The sequence below is a fragment of the Gracilinanus agilis genome, chromosome 3 (genome assembly GCF_016433145.1).
Source record: "Gracilinanus agilis isolate LMUSP501 chromosome 3, AgileGrace, whole genome shotgun sequence".
NCBI lineage: Eukaryota > Metazoa > Chordata > Mammalia > Didelphimorphia > Didelphidae > Gracilinanus > Gracilinanus agilis.
Genome location: NC_058132.1, coordinates 51,316,770 through 51,343,926, shown reverse-complemented (window position 1 = coordinate 51,343,926; position 27,157 = coordinate 51,316,770). Strand labels below are relative to the sequence as shown.

Genomic DNA, 27,157 nt, shown 5'->3' with positions numbered 1-27,157 from the left:
AGCAATTTTAATGATGACTCTGTGCCCAAGAGAAAACTTTTCTGTTTAGGGGCTCTAGTCCATGCTTTGTAACTACTAATTAGCTATGTGACTATCGTTTCTCACTGAACAATCTCACCATTTAACTCTATGTACTGTGGTGGTTCCCAAACTTTTTTGGCCTACCGCCCCCTTTCCAGAAAAATTGTTACTTAGCCCCCTGGAAATTAATTTTTTTATATTTTAATAGCAATTAATAGGAAATATAAATGCACCTGTGGCCATCACCACTCCCCCTGGATTGCTGAAGCACCCACAAGGGGGCGGTAGCACCCACTTTGGGAATCACTGATGTACTGGGCATTTTTGAGGATAAAATTAGAAAAGTTTTACTAAGAGATTTTCAAGAGTAGCAGAGTAACCTAATTCAGTTCAACACTTGTCATGGACCTGTGAGTGTCAGAGGACGAGAGTAAGAATGATGGAGAAGTAGAGCAACAGCAGATTGGGTGAGGCCTCAAATGCCAAATACTTTTGAACTTTATCCAAAAGGCAAGAATGAGCCATTTAAGGATTGGCTGATAAGAAAGTGATTGTGCATAAGATTATTCTGGCAATTCTTTAAAAGACTTTTTTCCCTCCTCCTTCCTTTTTTTGTGGGATGAGGGATGGGGTTGGGGAAATGGCTGAGGAGAAAGAAGTTCAATGGAGGCCATTATTCATATAATAAAGTTACTTCTGTAGTACCAGCAAGTGGTATAGAGGACCTATATCAGGGTAGTAACCATTGGGAACAGATAAATGAGGGAAAACTGTTGCACAGGCAAAACTGACAGAAAAGAAAGATAAAAATCAGCATTTCAAATAGGGAAGACTTAGGGAAGTAATGGTACCACTGACAGAAACTGTCGTATGAGAAAGATTAAGTCTTTCAAAAGTTCAGTTTTGGACTTCCTGGGCAGAAGTGTCAGTGGAGATACCAAAGAAGAAATATCCTACATGTAGGAGGAAATAAAAAAGATTTGGGGAAAGAGGTCCAGGGCTAAAGATGAAGATTGGCTAAGTTAATGGAACCAAGTGAGAATGCCAGGAGACCTTAAAGTACCAAGCCAGAGCCTAGAGAATACCCAATTTAAGAGAACTGATAGCAGACAGAGAAGGACTGCCTAGAGATGTTGGAGAACCATGACAGTATGGTCTCTGGGAAGCCAGAAACAATCCAGATGGAAGGACTCATCACAAAATTATAATATAAGTAAATCAATTTCTGGCCACTTATCAATAAGGGGCATACTAGAAACTGTCTAAACTGGCATCAAAACTAAATGGTTTGTTTAGAAAAAAAGAAATATGAACATTGGCAAACAAATGCAAACCTTCTTCTGGTAAATTCCTGCACATCTTTTTGTCACACACACCAAGATGGTCTCTTTACCTACAGTCCTCTTTCCAAGCAATGGCCGCCATCCTGACCAATCAAAAATTGCCTAACCTATGTCCTATTGCCTCCAGGTCCAAGGAGAGCTCATAACCAAATCCTGATAAAATACTAAGAAGTTAATAAACTTATTCCTTCCAGGTAAATTTATTCCTTATATTTTAAGCCCTTTTAGAGGTCTTCTAGAAAAGAGTGCTTTAGGGACAAATGGGTGACTGTGGATCCAGAGCCTGGGAGGCCCTAGGTTCAAATGTGGCCTCAGACACTTCTTAGCTGGGTGACTTTGGACAAGTCACTTAATCCCCATTGCCTAGCCCTTAACTGTTCTTTTGCCTTAGAACCAATACAAAGCATTGATTCTAAGATGGAAGATAAGGATTGGGGGGGGGGAGGGGGGGAAGAAAAGATGTTAGAATGCTCTGAGATAAATTAGTAATTCTTATTGCTGTCATCAAGGCAACAAGACTACTAGTGTCTACTCACACGAGCACTTTACTTGGATCTAGATTTTTTTTTTTTTTAAATCTTTGCCTTCTGTCTTTGAGTCAATACTGTTTATTGGTTCCAAGGCAGAAGAGTGGTAAGGGCTGGGCAATGGGAGTTAAGTGATTTGCCCAGGGTCACACAGCTGGGAAGTGGCTGAAGTCCGATTTGAACCTAGGACATTCCATCTCTAGGCCTGGTTCTCATTCCACTGAGCTACCCAGGTGCCCCAATTTAGGTTCTTTTAATTCACTGTGATCCTTCCCCCTGGAAAATGAAATGGGAGCTATATCTATTAGCTAGAAACAGGTCCCCATCAGCAAAGTCCATTAATAATTTAATGGATGTCATTTTATCAATGTGGTCATTCCCTCCCCCAGTGCAGACTGCAATTCATCTATAACACTTCTTGTCCATTCACTCTCACTTTTCAAAAATATATTTCCTACATATTTCTAATGTCTTGCCACCATTTGGTCTCAAATAGAAATAAACTGTACCTACCACTGTCTTTTGAGGGACCTGCAATTCTGATTTCTCAGATATTGAGTTCTAAGAATTCACCCTTGGGACATCTCATTTCATAGCCAGACAGAATGAGCTTCTCATCAGTATCTTCTGCCTTTCTGATTAGACTCTCACTGAAGGACAGAGCTATGAGCTCCAAAACCTCCACTAAAGGAGGGGCCAGCCCAGTCTTTTCCCCATTTCCCACCAACCAGCACCACTGTTCTTGTACTTGGGGGAACTTCAGCTTTTTAGCTTTCTTTTGTTTTCTCTTTCCTCATTAGACTGTAAACTCTCCTTATGGAAGAGATTATCCTTTAAAATTTTTATTTGGATTTCTATCCCCAGTGCTTACACAGTGCCCTGTATGTAAAAGACACTTAATAAATGTTTACTGAATAAGATTTGCTCTGGTGATATAAAACCACTGCAAGAACACTGAGATTTTTGGGTCAATAAGTCGCATGTGTCACTCAACAAACAACAAAAGATGTGCAATAATAAACAGGAAAAGTAGCCCCAGAGGTACAGAAATTGAGAGCAGAAAAAAAAAAAGGAAAAGACAAGAAATTAAGGAAAGAGCATAGGCGAATACAATGGCATAAACTGAGAAAGATGTCAACTAAGGGCTAATTCATCTAAACCAACAATTATTCAAACAACACACGTCCTACAAGGTACTGGGAAAATAGATAAAATTGAGAGTACATTTCTGCCCCCAAGATGCCCCCCAAGAGTAGTATACTAATAACCAAGCTTCACAATAGAGTCTGTGACTTAATTGATACCCTAAAATTTAGGGCCTAAATGTTTTTTGTTTGCTTTTTAAATTTGTTTAAATTTGTTTTTTAAATAAAGACACACCTTCACAGGAACAGAACTAGGAGGATGCATTTAGTTCGAGCTTGTCATTTTACACTTCAGGAAACTAGAGCCTAATGAAGTGAGGGAAGCTGCCTTTGGGCACACAGATCCACAGCAAAGCTGGACAGTCATTTTGTTTTCCTTCCTTTTCAGTTTAACACTATCAGCTCTTGGTGTTGACAAACCCAATTCCTGTCAACTTTTCCTCTATGTTCACAGACAATGCATAGTTTTCAAGTCACCCTTTTCCCTTCCAGAAATTCCTACCAAGCCTTTCAGCCAGTGTCAGGTAGAAAAATTTTCTTCTAACATAATACTACTTGCTGACAATTTTCACTATTCATAACTTCTCTACAGTTGTAATCTTTTGCCAATGGATTTTCCTCATCTTACAAGTGATAACAGAAAAGTATTTCTAGAGAAATTATGGGACACCTAGGTGGCTCAGTGGATAGAGAGTCAGAGTCTCCGATTTAAACAGATTTGAACACTTCCTAGCTGTGTGATCCTGGGCAAGTCATTTAATCTTAATTGCCTAGCCTTATGGCTGCTCTTCTGCCTTAGAACCAATACTTAGTATCAATTCTAAGACAAAAGGTAAGGGTTACAAGAGGGAAAAAAATAAAATTCAATTTGATTTCCCAAAAAAAACCCTTTTAAATCAGAATATATTAGTGAAACCAAAGATTTTACTACAACCATCTACATGTACTGAATAATGAGTTCTATTAGATTTTTCTCTCTAATTTGATAATCATGAAGGCAAAAGTTAAACTTTTAATATCAGGTGGATGGGATTCCCCCCACCACCACCACTATACTGGGAAAGCAGTAAACAACAATGTGAATGTGATAGAATGAGGAGGAATGGATAAATCATCATTCATACCAATGGAGGGGGTTACCAATGAGATAGATTCTTTGAAGTTATCAATCATAAAGGCAGGTTACAAATTTGCTTTATGCTCAAATCCAAATTTTCTAAATGGAAAATACATGTGGGAGAAATTTATGTATAAAATAAACTTGAAAGCAAAGTCAAAAAATCCAAAATGACAGCTAAGTCCAAAAAAAGGACATTTAAATAAATTAAAATTTTACTATTATAGTCTTTCGACATATACTGAGTATTGGTTAAGGCAGAAGGTAAGAGTTTAAAAAATTAAATGCCACTTTTTCATAGTAAAAATGTCACATGGTCAGTTACCTCTTGAAATAGCTATATTTATTCTCTAATACACGGACTTTTTCTGGGACATAGAACTTTAAGGAGGGAAAAAAGGGATTTAGTTACTCTGATTTGTTATAAATGCTGACATCCAATTTTAAATAAGTGGCACCAGCCTATGCACAATGTGGTTATTCAGCTGGATCTGGTTATTTTAGCCGCCAACAAATAACCCTCCAACACTAGTGGCAGGAAAAAACTAAGTTCACATTCATTGTTAAAAAAGATTTTCTGGGAACCTATCAGAGAAAAGCCTCAATTTAACAGTCTTTAAAAGATGTACTTTTCCTATTCCATCCTCCTAATGTCCATTAATTATGGACAATTGTCATCCTCCTTTAACCATCACCCCCTACTCTCCACCTACCCCAGTCCCCTAGTCCATTTCATGTCCATGGTAGAAATAAATCTGTTTCATGATCAAACCAACTCTATCTCTGGCCTCAACTACATCTTTCTTGGCTAGACTCCTAGACAACTACATTGCTTCATGTTATCTGATCCAAGGGAGAACTGCAATGTTATTTACAAGACATACATTAATGAAGCAACATAATACACACATGGCTTCTCTAAGAAAAGTATTTTGGGGGCAGCTGGGTAGTTCAGTGGAAGCAATTTGGGGCAAAATGAAATCAAATGGAAAAGGGCACCATAGATTCTACAAACCTTTTATAAAGTTGGCAAAGATTCTTCTAAAGATGGCATTCTCAAAGGTTTTAATGCCACTGGATGCTGGTAGCTGGGCTACAAAGACCCATTTGTAATATTCCCACAGTTGGGCTTTCAATTCCATTACCCTTTATTGAAGGGTTTGCCTACTAGGTAGGTGTATAAGATACCAGCAATAGGTGCTAGGAATACTAAGACCAAAAATGCCTTTCCTTTTCTGATCTGAACCTAATCCGTGGTCATTCTTCATTTAGGTCTGGGTGCAACCAAGTGTGAACCCCCTTCCCTTGCAACTGCAACTCTTATGGAGCCTTGCCCAAACCTGACCAAGAGAAAATGGGTGGCCTAGTAGATTGCTAGAGTAGATGACTGTTCAAATGAACTGCTCTGGTGAGACAGCAAGATCAAAATTATAGTTCCAACATTTTGGATTCGAGTATCCCTAGTAATCAAACCACTAAATATGTTAGGCTCTGGGCTATTTTTTTCTCCATTTCCTTCTCTTTCTAAGAAAGATAAATTTGAGCTGAGAAATACTGCCAACCATCCCTCCCTCCAAATGTGTCAATTAAGAGAAAGCATACTCAGCTTAAGGGTGAGGACAGAGAGGGGGAAAAGGGAAAGGCAGTCATTTACCAAAGTTTTATTCTTCTTTAAGCAATTTTTTCCCCCAACATGAGACAGACCAGTGAAAGGAAGGAAAAAATTCAAGAAATCTATTTTAAGTCCCTATATGGATGGCAAGGCAATGCAAAGAAGGAGCCTAAAAAGAAAGGAAGGGCATTAACTTTCTTACAGATAGCTTCTTTCTGTTGCCTGGAATCAATGAACTATCATCAGATATGGATCCGAAATTCTCATCTGCTACATACACCAGAATGAGAGAAAATTCAATCTCTCTCATTTTGGTGCTGAGGAAATGGAGGCCCAGGCAGGGGGAGTGATTAGACCAAAAGGCTAGGCTTTACTTTACTACTTTACCAGAGATCCTAACTGACTGGTAACAGATATAGTTGTATTATGCAATGCATTGGCAGATGCGGTCTAATAAACTCTAGAAGTACCAAACTTCTACAAGTACAACGGCTAGCACCCTCTATTTTCTTGTTCCTAAAAGCTAAACATTGTAAAGGTATACAGTATATTTGTAACACTTCAATATATCCTGAAAGAGATTAAAAACCCACCTGGCTAAGGGCTATTAATAAAGACAAGCTTCCAGAATATTTATACTAAGTCTTGTCTTGAAATAGAACTTTGGGGTTTCACAAAAGAAAATGAATTCATCTGAGGAGTAACTACTATTAAGGCATCTCAATACTTGACAAGCTTTACTTTTTCAAATATATAAACACTTGTTTTCAATACTTTGGGACAAAAGGAAACTTTTCCCCCTACAGTTCTTAATTCAGTGAACACATCCCAGTACAACATGACCTATCAACTAAGTCATCTGAAATCCAAGGACACAGGAAATTAGAGACTTCTAAATTAGCCGTATTTCACACTAAGAAGACAGACGCAGCTTCTAGAACCTTATCTATAACTAACAAGCTTTGGCAGACTCTTCCAAGCTGGGACTTTAGAATTACCTGGTCTATTTCCCTCATTTTAAAGATGAGGTTACAAAAAGCTCAATATCTCTTGTAAGTAACTTGTCCAAACTCACAAGAAGCAAAGCCATATCAGAACCTAGACTTTGTAAGACTTCAAATTCAATAGTCTTTTTCACTGCTCTGCCCCAAATAGGCCTGGTAGTGAACTAGACAAAGGATTCATTAAGTTTGGTTCAGGACAGCTAGGCGGCCAGTGTAAAGAGAGCCAGACCTGAAGCCTGGGAGGTCCTGGGTTCAAATATGGCCTCAAAACATTTCTAGCAGTGTGACCCTGGACAAACCCAAATGCCTATCCCTTACCTCTATGTGCCTAGGAACAGATATTAAGCATTGATTCTAAGACAGAAGATAAGGACTTAAAAAAAAAAAAAAAGTTTGGTGAGGTTTGTCACTGAGAATTAATTACCAAGCAAATGTTTTAAGTCACAGTAACTCATGGTACTTATAGGACTATGACTTCTTGTAAGTTCATTGAGTACCAAGATGGATAAAACCACAGATCCCACGATTGAAGAATAACTTTGTGTTTCTATTAATGACCTGTAGTTCTCAAAACATTTTCTTGGTAGTTTGGTCATCACCCTGGCAAGCAGTAGCAAAGATGTCATCCAATGCTCCTAGACCATATATGGATGATTTTCAGAGACTCTCAGGACAATAACCACCTAACTAACTAGATTTACCAGAATTCTCTGAAGTGGCCTAAATCTATAAATCCTAATACCCTGACCTCTACAGCAAACGCTATCTTCTTCAGTTAGGTCCAACAAGAATCTGTTGTTGTTCTAAGTGCTTAAGTGTTTCTTGAAGGGCTAGAGAATTCTAAATTCTTTATAAATAGAGAAGGTCTCTCAGTGAAAATGCTTAAGGGAGAAACTTGAAAGGTAAGAAACAAATAAACAAAAGAAACTGGATAAAAGAAAAGTCTACAAACACTAAAAGCCAGAAGCTAGGCACTGAACATAAATCAAAAAGTAATAAAAGGGGGGCAGCTGGGTAGCTCAGTGGATTGAGAGCCAGGCCTAGAGACGGGAGGTCCTAGGTTCAAATCTAGCCTCAGACACTTCCCAGCTGTGTGACCCTGGGCAAGTCCCTTGACCCCCATTGCCCACCCTTACCACTCTTCCACCTAGGAGCCAATATTCAGAAGTTAAGGGTTTAAAAAGAAAAAAGTAATAAAAAGCAGTTTAAATCTGGAACAATTAAAAAAGCAACATGAAATAAAGGGAAAAGGAAAATTTGCTAATGCCAAGCATGTGAGAAGACACAATAAATAGTAACTTTTGATGATCCCTGTCCACAAACCATCCATCCCGGAAAGTTGAAAACTGTTTAGTAAAGGCTATAAATAGCCATGCTAGATAAGACACATGGTATGTCAAATGCCACATTATCAAAAGAGAATTCCACAGATGTTTAATTTTAAAGTAATTATGCTCAGTTTATTTTTCTTCCATTTTACTCCCATACAATGACCCCAAGTCCTCTTGGAGGCTCAGTCCTGGTGTGGAAATGATGCTCAGCTTTTCCCCATCTATAGCAGGGGAATAAGAACTGTGGTTGAATCTTGTCTAACTCTTCATAGCCCCATTTGAGGTTTTCTTAGCAAAGATATTGGACTGGTTTGCCATTTTTTCCTCCAGATCATTTTATAGGAATATATGAGGAACAGAGACAAACAAGGTTAAGTGACTTGCCCTGGGTTACACAGCTAGTGTCTAGACTTGAACTCCTAAAGATAAGTCTTCCTTATTGCTGGTCTGGCACTCTTATCCACTGTGCCACCTAGTTGCCTACATTCATAATTGAAGCAAGCACTAAATTTCAGTTACAGTTTAGTGAAAACAGAGATGTAATTTTTTTCTTCCAAATTCACAGATCTTCCTAACTTCATATCCCTTCTTGTCCCTCATTAATAACTCCTAAAGAAGACAAATACTGGGAACAATAATCATTGGGATACATTGGGAAACAGAAAAATGGGGATAATAATAGCAATAAGTTCTGAGGGTAAAAATGAGATAATATTTGTAAAGCACTCTGTAAACTTTTAAGTGCTGGCTATTCATAATGCTATTAATTTTATAACTTAGAAATGAACACAATGAACACAACATGGATCAGATATCTTGGCTCTGCTCTATGTCCAAAATGTATGCCAACTACTTTAAAAAGATATGCCCTTGGGGTTTGCAAGCAAGTACAATGGCCACAAGAGGGAAAAGTGTGTCCCTATTTTTGTAACCCTCCCATTTGACCAAGGAGACCTTCAATTTACAGCTGAATACATGAACTGGTACAAATCTGGAGGGATTATCTAATCAGGACTGACCAAGAACTTCTGCAGAGCCTTAGCTTCAAGTCCTCTGATTTACCCAGGGAGCTACTAACTCCCAACACAGCCCATTTTACTGCCCATTTTACTTGGCAAGCTCTAAACCAACCTACCTACCTATCTTTTTCCAGTTTTCTCCATATTGTTCCTGGTTCTGCCTTCTTCCACATGCCAGCTGTTCTGATCTTAGTTACCCAACCACGTCCCAAACAAGAAGCTTCATCTCTCAGGGTTAAATATCTCCAATTCTTTCAACCAATTTTCATGTGCCATGACTTCAAATTGATGGGTCCATGACTACTACTGGAAAAATCAAGCCCAATACAAACCCTACTAATAGTCTGACACAGCACTCTTTCTGAATATGATGGACAGCACATTACAGGAATGAAACAACAGAGCCACCATAAGAGTTTGGGCCATGAACATTACTAATGGGTTTTTACTTAATATGTAAAGATACCACAAAACTTCCAGAAGAAAAATGATGGCTTAAACTTCATACTGTGAAGTCTCCATTAGTAACTAATATTCTAGTTTACATCTGGCATAAAATTCTCTTCTTTTATATTGTTTAAAGAATATACATTTAAACATTTAATTTGCTTTCAAAAGTTGCAAAATTAGCTAGAAAAAAATTAAGACTATAAAATAAATACTTGACTACAGATTTCTGTAAAAGCAAAATATCATACTAGAAATTAATTTTTTAAAGTTTTTTCTTAAACTTTTTTTTGGCAGATTATCCCCAAAGTCTCAGTTGGTCATCATTACCTTAAAGAGTACGTTTCAAAATGCAGAAACACAACCAAAACCATGGTTCTGAGTATTCCACACAACATTCAGTTTTCTTGAGGATATAGAAATCAAGACCTTCTTCCAAATTTCCAAAATGTTAATTTTAATTCTCCTTAACAAGTCTCAAGGAAGGGGTCAGCTAGGTGGTTCAGTAGTTTGAGAGCCAGGCCCAGACACTAGGAGGTCTTAGGTTTAAATGTGGCCTCAGATACTTCCTGACTGTGTGATCCTGGGCAAGTCACTTAATAACCCCCACTGCCCAGTCCTTATTCCTCTTCTACACCTTGGAATCAATACACAATATTGATTCTAAGAAGGAAGGTAAGGATTAAAAAAAAAAAAAAAAGTCTAAAGGAAATAAGGTTTCAGTGTCCTAACTCACACCTTAATATTACATTTGAGAGAGCAGTCAAACAATTCAAAGGGTACCAGATTGGAGCAAAGTCAAGGAGCAAGCAATATGACCTTGGGGAATCCCCTAGACTGCTCATCTGAGTAACAAGTGGCACTTGCTTTTCTATTCTTTTCTAGTTTTAATACTCAATTTTCATTAAAACCAAAGAAATTGACTTTGTGACTTCCAACAGGCCATCAACTATATAAAACTAAGGAACTGGGTCATTAGTTTGTCAGAGTAAATAAAATAAATCATTTCTCAACTATTTCCCAAAAGAACACAACTTTGGTCTTTGCCAGGTGGATTAGCAATACAAATACAATGATTAACTTCAGTCAAGGCTTTTGCAACTGACCCCAAGTCAGAGCAAAGAATTACCACATACTTCATTTTCCCACAACCCCTCCTACCAATGAACAATCTTCCTGACTCATGCTATGAAATGTCTTCAGAGTTACACCCCAGAGGAAAATGTTATTTTCACAATGTTCCCCTTAGCTCAAAATTTTAAATGACAACCCTATAATCAACATACAGCTTCCATATATCTTACCTGGTGTCCAACTTTCCAAAATTCTCTTGTTCCACAAGAGTTCTACAAGGGTGATATGGTACCTGATTTAGGTAACTCTAGCAGACTTATTGTCTTGCAACCACCTGTTGCTGAGGAAGAACCTTCCAGTTCATCTGGTCCATCTCTGAGCTCAATGGATAAATATTCTCAAAGGAGATATTTATAAAGGATTTAAGCCCAGTGCTTGGCACAGAGAAAGCACTATATCCTACATAATGAAGGGTCATCTAATCTCTGCTTTAGTACTTCCAGTGATGAAGAACTTCCTATTCTGAGGCTGATGTCTCTGTGACATAAGATCTCTCCAGTGCAGCCTAGTGACTGTCTAGTATACCAAAACTAATAATGATTTTTGTATAATTTGTATAATATAATTTTGTATAATTACTTGTGAATGCTGTATGTAGGACAAAAAGCCAAGAGTAATTCATCATGTTATGACTTAAAAAAAGACATAGGAGGGGGCAGCTGGGTAGCTCAGTGGAGTGAGAGTCAGGCCTAGAGACAGGAGGTCCTAGGTTCAAACCCGGCCTCAGCCACTTCCCAGCTGTGTGACCCTGGGCAAGTCACTTGACCCCCATTGCCCACCCTTACCAATCTTCCACCTATGAGACAATACACTGAAGTACAAGGGTTTTAAAAAAAAAAAAGACATAGGAAACAATATAGTTGTCCTTTCAGTAGCATCCCACTCTTTGTGACTCCCATTTGAGATTTTCTTGGTAAAGATACTAAAGTCATTTGCCATTTCCTTCTCCAGCTCGTTTTACAGATAAGGAAACCGAGGCGAACAGGGTTAAGTGATTTGCCTGGGTTCACACATCTAATAAGTGTCGGAAGCCAGATTTGAAAGAGAGAAGGTAAGTCTTCCTGACTTCAGGACCAGTGCTCTATACCTAGCTGCGGCCAATGCTATTAGAATTAGTAGCCATTGTACACAGAGACTGATACACTGTGGTAAAATCGAATGTAATGGACTTCTGTACTGGCAGCAATGCAATGACCCAAGACAATTCTGAGGGACTTATGGAAAAGAACACTACCCACATTCAGAGAAAGAACTACAGGAGTGGAAACAGAAGAAAAACAACTGCTTGAACACAGGAGTTGATGCAGACATGGTTGGGGATGTAGACACTAAATGACCACACCAATGCAACTATCAATAATATGTAAATAAGTCTTGACTGATCACACAGGTTAAAACCAGTGGAAATGCACGCTGGGCATGGGGGGGTGGGGGTTGAAGGTGGGGTGAAGGGGAAAGTAAGAACAGGAATCATGTAACCATGGAAAATTTTTCTAAAAAAAATATTTAAATCTGAAAAAAAAAAAAGAATTCGTAGCCATCAGTTAATTGACTTTTTTTCCACATAACAACAACAAAAAAGATTCTTTTGGGATCCATCAGTGAGTTCACAAATTCCAAATCATTATGATTATATGAGCCACATCTCATGTTCCATTCTACTTGAAAAGACCAGGCAATATTTGTCAATATATAATCAAAAATTCTTTATAAAAGCTATTAATAACTGATGATATGGAGATGGACCTATGATTTCAGTGAACTTCCAGGAATGGATACTCTATACATATCTGTACTTTCTCTGAAAATTTTATAGTCAGTAGAAAGTTGTCTAGGGCATTGGGAGATTAAGTGACTTGCCTGGACTACAGGCCCAGTATGTATGTCTAAGGTACAACTTCAGATCTTGATTCTGAGACCAATTCTCAATCACTTGCAACCTAGTCCACCTGCCTACAAATTGGTTTCCACTCAGTTTCAAGAATGACTATTTTCTATAATCAACTAAGATTTCTAGTTTTAATTAACTCTGAAAGCTCTGAGTTTGAATCCATATACTCAATAAATAAATCAGCTGCCCAAAATGGTCATTTTACCATATCTTTCAGAAACTATCTTTAAGTTTTGAAGTAATCAAAAGCTACTCTATATAAATCAGAAAATCCAGAAATATTTCTTTCATCTTATAAAAAAGTATGGCATTGCAAAGTTTAAAATGTCTGCAATGACCTTATAAAGATCAGAATTAACCAATATAATTCTAATTTAAGAAATCCTCAATATTTGGCTTGACTCATTCTAATTCCATCATCTATTGAGTAAAAATTTAAGTTCCAAGAAGGAAGTGCTAGATAAAACTAAGTAAAAGTTTGCAATGCCAAGTGAAATTACACAAACCCTAGGATCACTTAATAGTGGTAATGGCATCATCACAGAAAATATAGAAATTGGCATGGGGGGTAGGGGGGGAGCACAAACCTTTTTAAGTGTTAAAAGATGCTAATTATGAAGTAACCATAGAGGGCAGATAGGTGGTTCAGCCAGGCCTAGAGCCTGGGAGGTCCAGAGTTCCAGTGTGACCTTAGATACTTCCTAGCTGTGCATGACCCTGGGCAAGTCACTTAAGCCCCACCTGCCTAGCCCTTAAAGCTCTTTTGTCTTGAAACTAATACACAGAATTATCCTTTAAAGAAGGAATTATAGAATTTAGTAGATTAAAACCTCTGGAAAAGGTAAATTACATTTATATATAAAGCAATTCACGTAGACATTGTCATGATGTAGTAGATTCCTTTTGGAGGATCATCTTAAACTATTCTATGACTCTACCACAATTACTGAACAAATAGGCTAACGATTCTGAAGTTCACAATTTAAAAGGTAGAGCTAACTGAGAACTTAAGGGCTATAAATTCTTAGAAAAAAAAAAAGACATGCAATAATAATGAAGTCCTAAGAGCAAGCCAAGAAACTCTTATAATTACTGTCCGGTACAAAAAATAGTATTTCCAAGTATAATCTCCTGCTCAAAAGGAAGATTTCAAAATCATAGAAACAAAATTGTGTCAGGCCTTGAAGTGGATTTTTGTACAGAAATGTCTCTAGTTGGTTGGTCAGCTCCCATCCTTTGTGGTAAGGGTTAACTCTTCTAATAATGCCTTGAAAAGGCTTGATTCTGGTAACAGCTAGGAAAATATAAACGTACATTCAAACAGACTCCTAGACCTGCCTAAGCTTTCTTTTGAAAAGTCAAAACCTGTTATTTTCCTAAAGTTGAAAGGTTGTTTCAGGAAGCCTGATATTGGAAGAACAGAAACTCATTAGAAATAACATATCCGAGTATCTGAGTAATTCCCTAAAGTTTGTTATAATAAAGCTAAACAATAACAATAACTGATAAAGAGGAAAACTTAGATTAAATGTAAAAAAAATTCACCAACAATGAAGGCTACCCATAAAGTGGAATAGGAGGCCCCCGGAGGTGATGCCATATCTTCCTTTAACAGACCTTCAAGGAAAAGCTCAGTGACTAACATGATCAGATACATAGAGGGGATCCTTGTTCAGTTGCATGTTGGACAAGAGAAGATGACTTCTTGAGGTCACCATCATACCAAAAAAAATTTAAATGTACTTTATATTCTATATTTAACTTGATCCTCAGAACAACTCTTTGGAGGTTGGGGTCTAATATTCTCAGGTCATAGATTAAGAATCTGAACCTCAGAAAGATCAAAAGGACTTGTACAGGATATATAAACAGCTAATAAGTATGATAGTTGAGATTTAAACCCAGGCCTCATCCACTTCTAAGTACAACTCACTTTCTTTCTTCTTTTTTTTAAAATCCTTACCTCCTGTCTTAGAATCACTTCTGTGCATTGGTTCCAAAGCAGAAGAGTGGTAACGGCTAGGCAATGGGGGTTAAGTGACTTGCCCCAGATCATCCAGGTAGAAAGTGCCTGAGACCAGATATGAACCCAGGACCTCAGGTCTCTGGGTCAGACTCTCAATCTACTGAGCCACCCAGCTGCCCCACACAACTCACTTTCCTCTAGACACTAACCTCTCTGTTGCTTCAGTCCAGTAAATCTCTTAAATTCTTGCTGCTCCAAGTGTGCCACACATTGGATAATTATTACTGAGATCAAATAAATTACTGAGATCAAATAAAATGCTTTTACTTTACTGACACTTTAAAAAATGTCCAAAATTCTATCCCCTAAATAACTTTGGTTCTGCCACTTCAAAAATTGTTTAAAATGCTTAATTAAAATGCTCTAAATTCCTTTATGGAGGATTTTTCTGACAAATGTTTCTTCACAGAGCCAAATGGATGGCCTCTACTGAATTCACGGAGACAGATGATGTAACAAAAAAGTACTGCCCTCAGACCTTTTGTTAAAATATTCTAGTTCCCAGTAATTTAGGGTAAGTCACCTGACTTCTTTGCCTCCTCATCTGTAACACTCCTTGAGTTTATTAGAGTCCAAATTATTTATTTAAAAACTGTTTGGCAAAGTGGAAAGCACCATACAAGATATGGTGTGTACCTTTGCTTCTGAATAACTATTCTTTATTTTTTAAACTCTAACCTTCTGTCTTAGAACAAATACTAAGTATTGGTTCCAAGGCAGAATCACATTCACACACACACACACACACACACACACACACAAATATATATGTATATATAAATAAAAATACACACATATACATACATGCATGTAATACACATATAGCTACCAACAATTACCCACAACTATGGAAGAAAAACATTTCAAAAGATTAAACAGAAAGGAAATCTCTTCTACAGTGTCACCATCATGTCAGTAAACATGGCAATGAAGTAGGAGCTTTGCACAAGTCCAGTTTACAAAGATGCTAAACAAAAATCAACCTTTGTCCAGTTCTCAGTAACCATTTACCACAGGAGAACACAAAGCCCTTTCCAGTTCAAGGCATCAACAGGTTGCACAAGGTCTGGTTCCCATCATCATGATCATGTGCTTCCCCATAAGGGAGCCTAAAATCTGGCACATGGAGATTCAAGTTGAACTTTTAAATCAGTCTTTTCTAGTATTGACTATTTAATCTAGCTCCAGTGTTATTCTCCTGCACAGCAACCTAACTGGCTGAGTCATTCTCTGTTTAAGCTAAATCAACTACCACCCATACTTCACTTTCAGGCACATTACAACAATGAGGTGAGAGCAGTCACTCCCCCTCAAAAGCAAAAATCTATTTAAGACAAAAAAGCCAGATCTTGAACACAATCTCACTCATTTTCAAAAATGTTCTGGCTGTACGGGGGCAGCTGGGTAGCTCAGTGGATTGAGAGCCAGGCCTAGAGACAGGAGGTCCTGGGTTCAAGTCTGGCCTCAGACACCTCCCAGCTGTGTGACCCTGGGCAAGTCACTTGACCCCCATTGCCTACCCTTGCCAATCTTCCACCTATAAGTCAATACACAGAAGTTAAGGATTTAAAATTAAAAAAAAAAAAAATGTTCTGGCTGTAAATACCAATCTTTGTAGAAGAAGCCTTTAAGATCAGTGTTTTAGAAAGTAGTTAATAGAAAAAGCAATAAATATAATGAGATTTGTTTTGAATAATAATTTAATGAAATTATTCAGAAATCTTTTAGAAAAATGGTCTGATCACTTTGATAACCAAGATTCAACCAATATGCCATTTAGTCCAATTCATTCCAGATGAGCTCATGAATGTCTGTAAATATAGAATACATAGGTATAGCTCTTGGGGGGAAAAAACAGGCATTTTCTGATTTACGTCAGAAAACTCTAGGATTGTTATGAAAAGTTACTTAGGGGAACATTCAATTGTCATCAGTCAGATTAAGTAAAAAGCTCTTAAAAGTGTAAATTTAATTTTTACCAAGTGGGGATCAATCCCAAAAGCATTATGAAAAGCTCTCAGTAAACAGTTTTCCAGTAAATCAAAAAGCTATCCAGGAACTCCAATAAAAATTCTATTCCAAAAGATGGAGGTGAGCATTTGGTTCTGACCAAATTGAATCTTTTTTTTTTAATTTAATTTAAAAAAAAGGAAAAAAATAGGAATTTCTACTGCCAGAATGAACCATATAAAATGTACAAGTGTTCTAGAAATGTGATGACATGGGTATACTCACTCCCAGGGTGTGTAGAGATCATGCTAGTAACTGCAAAGTCAAAGATCCAGGCCATTTACCTTCTCAGAAGCTACTGGGTAGCTCAATGGATAAAGTGTCAAGCCTGAAAGTTCAAATCTGGTCTCTAGTCACTTACTAGGTGACCTTAGGTCAATCACTTAAACCTGTCTGCCCGTTTCCTCATCTGTAAAATGGGGATAACAGCACTTACTTCAAAAGGTTGTTGTAAGGATTAAATAAGTTACTATTAGTAAAGCTCTTACTTAGCACAGTTCCTAGTAAAAATAAGATGCTATAGAAATGCGTATTCCCTTCCCCCTTCAACTCATTTCCTGTCAGTAATCAGTCATTTTTTTCCTAATTAAGAAAAAACATCCTGTGAACAAGTTAAATTTATTACATTTGCATGGGTTCTTGGAATAGATGGTCTATTGGTCTAATGCAATGGTTTTGGGCATCTTATAAGGAGGCGATCCAGGAAGGAAATGCAGGAAAAACCAGGTGACATCCAAAGAGGCCAAATCAGCAGGCCTAGGACCTGGCCAGTCTAAGCTCTCTCTGCCAGCTCCTCCACTCCCAGGAGAATTGGAGCAAGCTTCCTTTTACAGTTCAAGTACATGGTAAAGCAACTTTGAAGAGTCAAACACCTGGGATGGGAAACTGAGACCCAGATGGAAACAGAGCAAGTTAATAAATCATAGAGTTATACATGTAGAGCTGAAAGGGACAGAGGCTGCCATCAAGTTCTGCCCTATCTTTTTTTTTTTTTAAACCATTACCTTCTTAAAATTAATACAGTGTGTCTTGGTTCCAAGGAAGAGCAGTAAGGGCTAGGCAATGGGGGAGGGGGGGCTCAACTGACTTACCCTGGATCATACAGCTAGGAAATGTCTGAAGTCATATTTGAACCCAGGACCTCTTCTCTAGTTCTGGCTTTCAATCCACTGAACCACCTAGCTGGCCTGTTTGTAGCCTCACCTTTTTGCATATGAGGAAACTGAGATCATGAGGCCAAAAGGTTAAGTGACTTGTCCAAAGTCATACAGCTAGTAAATGTCTATGACAGGATTTAAACCTAGTGTTCCTAATTCCATGCCTAGCATTCTTATCAACTGTCCCACTGGAATGCAGGTCCCTAATTCCTTGTTCAGTCCTTTCCTTTTATCCTACCAGAGCCTTCACCTTTGTGAGATCATTTAGAAAATACTAATGCTGTTATTTTCCCCCAGCAATTTATACATTCCACATTTTGCACCTGCTTAATGACAATATAACCCAGACTCCATCCAATATTACTTCTTTTTATTTCTAACATACATACATGCATACATAGATATATGAGTTATATCAAATCTTATGTTTCACATACCTCGGTCACTCTTATTTTTGGTGTACTCTACTTAGATGAGTATTGCTCTGAAGCAGCTGGGTGGCTCAGTGGATAAAGTCAGGCCTGAGATGGAAGGTCCTGGGTTCTAATCTTGCCACAGATACTTCCTAGCTGTGTGATCCTGGGCAAGTCACTTAACCCCCCATTGCCTAGCCCTTATTGCGCTTCTGCCTTGGAACTGATACGTTGTATCAATTCTAAGCCAGAAGGTAAGGGTTTGTTTGTTTGTTTTTAAGTATCATCCTAAAGAATTCTCTTTCAATCCATTTTAATTTATAATGTATTAAAAATTTATCCCAATAGCAAACATTGAATGTGAAACAAACATACATGTTCATCCACACTAGGAAAAGCCTGCATTTTAAGGAATGCCTTCCCCACTGTTTCAAACTCCCCAATCATTCAGCAACTTACATATAAGCACTCCAATCAATATAATTCAGCATTTCAAGAAACCTTTAAAAATGTTCATTAGATTCAAACGAACCATAATTCCAACATTACAGAATGACTCGATGGTTCCCAAAATTATATTGCTACCACATACCAAGTGGTCAAAAACTCTGACACTCAAATTCTCTTTGGGGTATTCAACTTTCAGAAAGGGATTTATTTGGAGCCTATTATGTTCTGGACACTGTATTACCTTGTAGTTATCTCATTTAAACCTCACTGAAGTCCTGAGAGGTGCTTTTATGGTCCCTACTTTACACTTGAGGAAACTAAAGCAGAGGTTAAGTAACTTGCCCTGGATCACTTATTAGCTAGTAAGTGTTTGAGGTAGGATTTGAACTCAGTTCTTCCTGACTCAGAGCTCTACCTTCTATACTACTGAGCTGCCTTGTGAGCCAGCAACAGAATAATATGTCTGACAGACTTGTGAAGAAAAACTATCAGGTGGGGAAATGTGGGGAAGAGGGAGGGTGGGAGAAATAGAGATAAACACATGCCCATTCTATATGACATTTGCTTTAAAAATCATATAGAGAAATTTTATAGGCAGTTATTGTTTGCACTCAACTCTAAAATTCATGTTCTAGGATTCAATCAGTACCTACCTACAATAAAGAAATAAATGCTAATTTGACATTATAAATTTTAAACTAACTACATTGAAAGTCCTCCAATATAAACTGTAGAACAATAAGAAAGAAAACTAAATTTAGAGGCAGCTATGTGACACAGTGGATAGACAGCCAGGCCTGAAGTCAGGAGGACCTGGGTTCAAATCTGACCTCAGATACTTCCTAACAGCGTGGGGGGGGGGGGGGTGATCACTTAAGCCAGACTGCCTAGCCTTTTTGGCTCATCTGTCTTATAACTGATAAAAACTAAGCTAGAAAGTATCAGTAAGAGTTTGGAGTCAGAAGGCCAGGATTCACCCAAACCTAACCCTAATCTTGGGCTAGGTCCTAGGCTTTGACTGGTAATAATAATAAGTCCTGTGGTGGTGCTACCTACCTCACAGTGTTGTTGTGAGGAAAGCAATTTGTAAATTCAAAAGTGCTACATTAATGTAAGCTACTATTGTAATTATTTGAAAGGCATAACCTCAAAAGGGAAGAATCCAAGGAAAACCAAGATTATATATAAAAATCCAACAAAACTCAAACTTGGAGAAGAAGCAGCAAGGATAATAAGCAATACTGTTCTAACAATTCATAGAAAACCTGCAAAGGTAAAAATACATAACTCTGGCTTAACAAATCCCTCAAAGGCTGCATAGTGTCACTGAAAGAATGGACAGATCTGGAGTTCCTAATCACAATTTTTGCCAAGTCATGGAACTCTCTGAATTTGGTTTCCTCATCTGTAAAATGGGGCTATCTGCTCTACTTCCACAACGTGGTTTCTACCATGTAGAATCTAGGCAAAAGCTCTTTCAAGCCAACAGCCAAAGTAAGACTGCTTCTAGAATTAGCATTACCTGGTTCTTAGAACACTGCAAACCATTACTCCACACTCCCAATTACAGAGCTTACTTTGAGATTTTTTTTAAAGTAGTCCAATCCTATCTATGTCAGTGATAAAAATTAGTCACTTATGTAGCTGTTGGCAATCTCTTCTCAACCATAGCAAAAAGCAAAACTGTCATTCCTGAGGGTTCTTGGATTTTAAATGGAAACAATATATAATATGTGTCTTTTAGTATGCATTAGTTAAGACTTTAGAACAAAGAGCACATTTACTGCTTTCCAGTTTAAATAAAAGGCAGCTAGGTGGTAGCTCAGTAGATAGGGCACCAAGTCTGAAGACTGGAGGTCCTCTGTTCCAATTTGACCTGAGACATTTCCTCACTCTGTGACCCTGGGCAAGTTATACAACCAACTGCCTAGCCCATACCACTCCTCTGCCTTGGAACTGACTACTTGTAGCAATTCTAAGACAGATGGTAAAGGAGGGGCAGCCACATGGTTTGGTGGATAAGAGCCAAGCCTGGAGTTGGGAGGACCTGGGTTCAAATCTAGTCTCAGTAACTGTAGCTGTGTGACCTTGGCCAAGTCATTTTAACTCCATTTGCTTACTTAGCCTTTGGCCTTTTATCTTTTTTTTTTTTAAACCCTTACCTTCAGTCTTGGAGTCAATACTTGTCCCGGGTCACACAGCTATTAAGTGTCTGAGGCTAGATTTGAACCTAGGACCTCCGGTCTCTAGAGGCCTGGCTCTCAATCCACTGAGCCACCCAACTGCCCCTGGCCTTCTATCTTAAAGATAGAAAGTAGGGATTTTTTAAAAGAGAAATTAAGGGTGCACAAGTTAATTAATTGGTTAATGAACAGATAGAAAAATGGAATCACATAAATGAAAACTAAGATAACAGTGGGGCAAGGGGGAGATATTGAATTTGTAGTCAAAAAAATTTAGGGGGGCAGCTGGGTAGCTCAGTGGATTGAGAGCCAGGTCTAGAGATGGGAGGTCCTAGGTTCAAATCTAGCCTCAGACACTCCCCAGCTGTGTGACCCTGGGCAAGTCACTTGACCCCCATTGCCTACCCTTACCACTCTTCTGCCTTGGAGCCAATACACAGTATTGACTCCAAGACTGAAGGTAAGGGTTTAAAAAAAAAATGAAAATTTAGCCCTGCCGTATGCCACCTGTATGACTAAATAAGTCACTTAATGTCCATGGACCTTAGTTTCCTTGGCTATAAAACCAAAGGATTGAACAGATGATCTCTAAGTCTCTTAACAGCACTAAATCTAGGATCCTAGAAAATGGTCACAGGATTTTAAAATAGAGGAACCTTAGAAATGAACTAGAATCCATTCTCACCTATACCCTACAAATGAGGGAAACTGAGGCCTGAAAAACTGAAACCTAAATGACTGGCCCAAGGTCAGTAGTAAACAACAGCTAAGATTCAAACCCAGAACTTCTTACTTCTCATATTAAACTTATATTACTAGAAATTGTTTTGAGAAAAATCAGTCAGTTAAAACCTAGTAATTTATACTGTCTTCATTCATCTAAGAGAGGAACTGTTTGAGCTCTTCTTTGTATCACCAGTGCCTGGCACAAAGTGGACGCTTAATAGACACTTTTTGACTAATATAAAAATATTCATGAAATAGCAGTATCATTGAACCATATTACATCAAGTTTCGTATGGCATAATTAGAAACTGTCCATTTCATTTGTCTGTTATCAAATAATACATTTGAAAATCTGAGCATCAAGCACCTGAAGGTCTCTGTGACACATTCCATTGTTAAGAATGGTACTGAATGCTTAATTAACGTACTTTAAAATAATAACTGGAAGCCCATTCATTCACTCACCATTTTCCTCCAAATATCCACATGAGGGGATATATGAAATATCATCTCTAACTTACGGATTAGGAAAGAGTTATACTTAGTGGCAGAAAGAATGACCCCACCGAGTCTTAGGGCTTACTTAGCACAGTGCCAACATGCCGGTAATAGGCACATAAAAGCTAACATTCTTTCTACTATTTCTACTACATCAATTTATTTCTCTAGGAAAAAGCCAAACAAACACAAAGAACAAGTACAGAATCTAAGTGATTCAACAACCACAGGCTCTCACCAACACACTTTCTGATTTGGCCTTTTCTAGAAATCTTCAATTGGACTGTAAAGAATTCAGCCACTCCTAAAAATTTTATCATTAATTAAATAAACCTTTAAACCTGCTGATTCAGATTCTTGTATCATGCTTTTTAAAATGAAACAACCAAGTTCAAATTTTGAAGAGAGGTAGACAATAGACAGTCATATTCTTTGCAGATTCTGACATTTTTAAACTGCTAAACATAAGGGGTGAGGGGGGAGTCAGTATATTAGATTCTTAAGAAAACTCATTTATTCTGAGTATACCTGCTTATTTCCCAGGTGGTAAAAGCCACCTAGCTATCATACAAAAATAACATGGTTTCTAATAACAATGATTAAACATTCTAATTGGTTTCTATCAGTATGTATTTTTATTCAAAATGTGATGAATTAAAAAACAAAAGCAGATTCTTGAATAACAGGAGGGAAAGAATCATGAAAAAAAAGTGTGGAAAGGTTGGCACTTGTACTGGGGTAAATGTTTCTATATTTAGTTTCTTTCCTCAGGCTTCCTTGCATCTGTTTCAATGGTGCTGAATGATATTTACTTTGAACCATCCCAGACTGCAATTCTGGGTCCTCATTTTAATGAAGAACAGCACAAACTCTTAAGGTATTTCCAGATTACAACATTAATAACTTCAAATCTCAAGCACATGAGATCACAAGGTGAAATATATTAAGGCCAGTAGGAACATGTGCCCCATTTGTCCTTATCGATTTTCCTGAAACATTGAAAATCAACCAAAAGGTAAAAATTTCAAAATCCAATTCTTCAGCAACTTACATTTTCATTTTGAAAAAGTCCCACTCACATTACCACCCTTCTAATTTCTCCATAAGTGTAAATAAAGGTCCACAATATTAAAAACTTCCTAACATGCCTTCAATCTCTTCAAAACCAACCAAAACAGTACAATGAAAGAGGAACAGAAAGAGTCCACAATGTAAATTGTGAAGGTGGGGGAAGAAGATTCCTTGTGCACAAGTCAAACACCAGTCATTCTCTTTGGCATTCAGCCCAATGTTTTCTTCCCAATTTGAGAAGCATCATCCACAGAAAAGGCACCAAACCATCTTAAACATTAAGTGCTCATTTTTCAGAGTAGTATTCTTATAAGCAGCCCTGGGAACAGCTCCATTTAGAAAGAATAGCCCCTACCCCAAAATAAAGGCAAAGGAAAATAGCATCTCAGGCTGAATTTCTGGATACTCTATTTCATAAAAGGTTTTTCGATCACAAGTACAAGTAGAAATTATTCTGCTTGCTACAAATAAAGGTGGGAAATCACTTTCATCGCCAGTAAAGTATAGAGAAGAAATCTCAGTAATATCAAGCACTCTCTCCTCGGGGGAGGAGATCTTTAATAAAGATAACTTTTAAACCATGGCTATTGGTGGCTGTGGGATCATTATGACGTTTCAGAATCCTAAAACCAGAAAATTACCTATCATTTATTCCTTGGCCAGAAGAGAATCTAGAAAATCATTCCTTGCTCGGTAAAAGGAATTAAGTCATTCTGCTCATTCAACCCCTTTGCATATTCTCTACTGTATCTTCAGGATGGGGGATGGGTGGGAATCTCATTTGATTTGCTAGAGATCAGCAAAATAGGAAAACCACGTAAAAGTAGAGAAATCCCTTTTTAAAGGGAGTTTTTGCCTTTGCCCCATGAGGGGCAGCTGCTTTTCATGTGGATGGGCTCCCCTCACTTCTGGTTCCTCCCAGGGCCCCACAGGCCTGCCCTCACTACAATGCGTGTGCCGGCCCCTTCCCCCACAAAGGAAGGGACGAGCTCTATTGTGCAAACACAGCACCTACCAGGAAGCGGGGCCCCAGGAGCTGGCCAGACCAGAGCCCCATTACAGCCAAGATGGGGATGCCACCAGAGCCCCCCCAAATACCCTGGGCTCTCAGGGGCACGGGCTTCTAGAGGCTCCAGCACCTCTTAAAGGTTGGGGGTTCCAGCTTAAGGAGCTGCCAACAACCAGAAAAAAGCAGCACCTGCCGGTCCGAATAAAGCCCTAAGGGTAAACAAAGGCACGACCCAGTCACCCCACCCCCTTCCCGGAGAAGCTGCCAGGAGCCCCTACGATCGGGGAACGGGGTGGGGGGGCGGGGGGAGGAAGGAGGCGCCCTCGCCACGCCGGAGGTCTTCTCTCAGGAAGGCTCACGGCGCACTAAAGCTAGACAAGGAGCAGAAATGCTTATTGATTCCCCCGAATTCGTCCCTCCGGTCTAGGGTGAGGGAGGGGGAAGGTACTGGGGGATGGGAAAGGTATTCCCAGCTGGGCACCGCCCGCCAAGACGACCGGCTCGGCCCGGTCCGGTCCGCCTTTTCCCTCCAGATCCCAAAGGCGCAGGGACAGCTTCTTCAGAGGAGGGGGAGGGGGTTACTGGAAATGAGGAGGGGGCAGCGGCTCTGCTTCCCATCCCTTCTCCTGCCTCCTCCCCCAATCCCGCGGCGCGGTCCGAGAACTGCGGCGGCGGCTCCGTCGTTTCCCACATAAACTGGGCCCCAGCCGCCATTTTAGAGCCATAGCAAGCCGCCCGCCCGCGGCCGCCACCGGCCCCACAGCTCTCCGGTTCCAGCCTGGGCTGGAAGCCCTAACCTCTGGGGCCCAACCATCAGCCCGGCCGGCCCCACTGGGCCGCCACGCCGGGGCAGCCAGGCACGTGCTAGCCCCCCCGGGCCATGGGCATTTCCCAGCCCCAGCCCTCGGGGCAAAAGACCACGAGGGGGATCCAGGCAGGGGCAGTGGGGACCGTGCCCCCCCACCCCCACGCTGGGCCTCAGGCTCCACAGATGGGGGCGAGGGGAGGAAGGAGCAGTGCTCCGGAACCCCAGGTCCAGCCGAGCCCCAGGTCAAAGATTAAAGTGAGAGCCAGGAAAGGGGTCCAGCCCCTCCTCCCCATAGTGGAGGGGCTCACCCCGGGTCCCAGTAAGCACAACTCCTTTTCACACGCGGGGGCGCGCTCCAAGAAGAGCATTGCACCGCTCCGGAGCAGGGACAGACTACCCACTAATCAATGATCCTCCATTTACAAGACATATAGCAGCTCTTCCAAGGCTGCTTCCATTTCCTGATCGGAGCTGCTCATGTGCGAGCAACAGACTCTATTTTTCCCATGGTGACTCACTAATAAGGACGCTCCATAATTTTCCCTCCTTCACTAAACCTAAACAGTGGCAGAAAGGATTAAGAACCAACTAAATTCAGCAAGAAGAGGGAGGAAGAGTGAATGGTCTTGTTAACTTGGAATTGCCAGATTTTCCGGACAATTTAAAAATATTTTGTATGTTGTTCCAGACTTAGCTTTGCAATGCAAATAATGAATCTTATACTGGATTCGAAATCTCCCATCGGTTACAGTACCCAGCAATCTCACAAAGAAAAGGGATGTTAAGAAGCTATCCAACCAATTAAACATGCATTAAAAGCAAACTTTACATATTTAACAAAGTTCTTCGGAGGCGATTCCATCTTCTCAGTAGAGCCATGCATTTCTTAACCAATGAAGATGCCAGTGCAAAGTAAAAAAAACACGTTTTTAAGTATAAATATGCAATCAACAATATCAGCACACCCTGCCGTATTGTGAGATCGCTGAGCTTTCTTGGAGACCAACAAATCTTATTTTAGGTTGGCTTCTTCAAAAAAAAATTAAATGATTCCTACATTGCAACATTTATGTTCCCACCAGTCGCCTTCCTTATTCAAAAGACTGGCAAAGAGAGAAAATAAAGGGAAAGAAGCACCAACTGTTATTTCCAGGCATCGAACTCCCCACGATAAAAATCCAGATTTTCCATTTCCACTTAATAGCTTCCACGTTTAGTTCCCAGCTAGCAGCTTCTTCCATTATCAGATTACCAGTTCCAAGATTTCTCTGTGTACATCCTACCAAAATCTTCCTTTTTGTACCGCTTTCCTTTCGCACAAAAGCCCTTTCTGAAAGGCAAAGAATTTCCACCGGATCGAGCAGGAGCAGCAGCAGCGGGAGCTGGGGCAGGAGGAGCAGGAGCAGGAGCAGGAGCAGGAGCAAAAGCAGGAGCAGAAGCAGAAGCAGAAGCAGGAGCAGGAGCAGGAGCAGGAGCAGGAGCAGCAGGACCAGCAGCAGCAGCAGCAGGAGTTGCTATGCGACTCCAGAGTTTCCCATCCTGGAGTCCATGAGGATTGTTGGGGGTAGGGTGTGGGAAGGGAGGGGGTAGAAGGAGGTGCAGTTCCCATCCCCGAGAGGCTGGCAGGAGTGGGGCGCTGGGCACTGGAGGGTGGGCACCCCCAGATTGGATAAAACCTCTTGGTTGGAGGAGCAGGTGAGTGCCCTGGACTGCCCAGACCAGACTCCCCATTCTCCCTTACCCTAGGAGCTTGGCCCAGTGGGGCTGCAGATCCTGGGGGTAAGGTTGGGGCCGGCCCGTGGCCCGGGTAGGGGGAACCGGCAGCAACGGGCTCGGCGGGCCTCCGGCTCGAGAGGCCGGGGGCGGGGCGCCATCCGCCCGCTGGGCTCGGCTGCCCGGGCCGGTGCGGGCCTCGGCCGGCACCGGCTCAGAGTTGGGGGAGGCCCGGGGCTTGCGGGCTCGCCTACTCACTCACTCACCGTTTGAAATGCTCGATGATCTTCTCCTCCCGCACGTTCTCCGGTAAGTTGCCCACCCAGAGGTGCCTGGTTTCCCGGACCATGCTGGGCAGCGGCCCGGGGGCGGCTCCGGCGGCGGCGGCTCCTCCGCCTCCCCCTCCTCCGCCACCTCCTCCTCCTCCTCCTCCTCCGCCGCCTCCTCCTCCTCCGCCTCCTCCTCGTCCTGCCCCCCCGGCTCCGTGCGGGACCCTCAGCCC

At 40.2% G+C, this 27,157-nt stretch overlaps 1 protein-coding gene across 2 annotated transcripts in view; it reads right to left on the bottom strand.

Annotated features, from left to right (window-relative positions):
• SPEN (spen family transcriptional repressor) overlaps nt 1-27,004 on the bottom strand; it is an 80,447-nt gene extending 53,443 nt beyond the window's left edge. For both annotated transcript variants that reach the window (XM_044667784.1, XM_044667785.1), the window contains exon 1: nt 26,922-27,004. In XM_044667784.1, coding sequence (XP_044523719.1) covers nt 26,922-27,004 — 83 coding nt within the window. The remainder of the gene's footprint in view (nt 1-26,921) is intronic.
• Nucleotides 27,005-27,157: the final 153 nt, after the last annotated feature.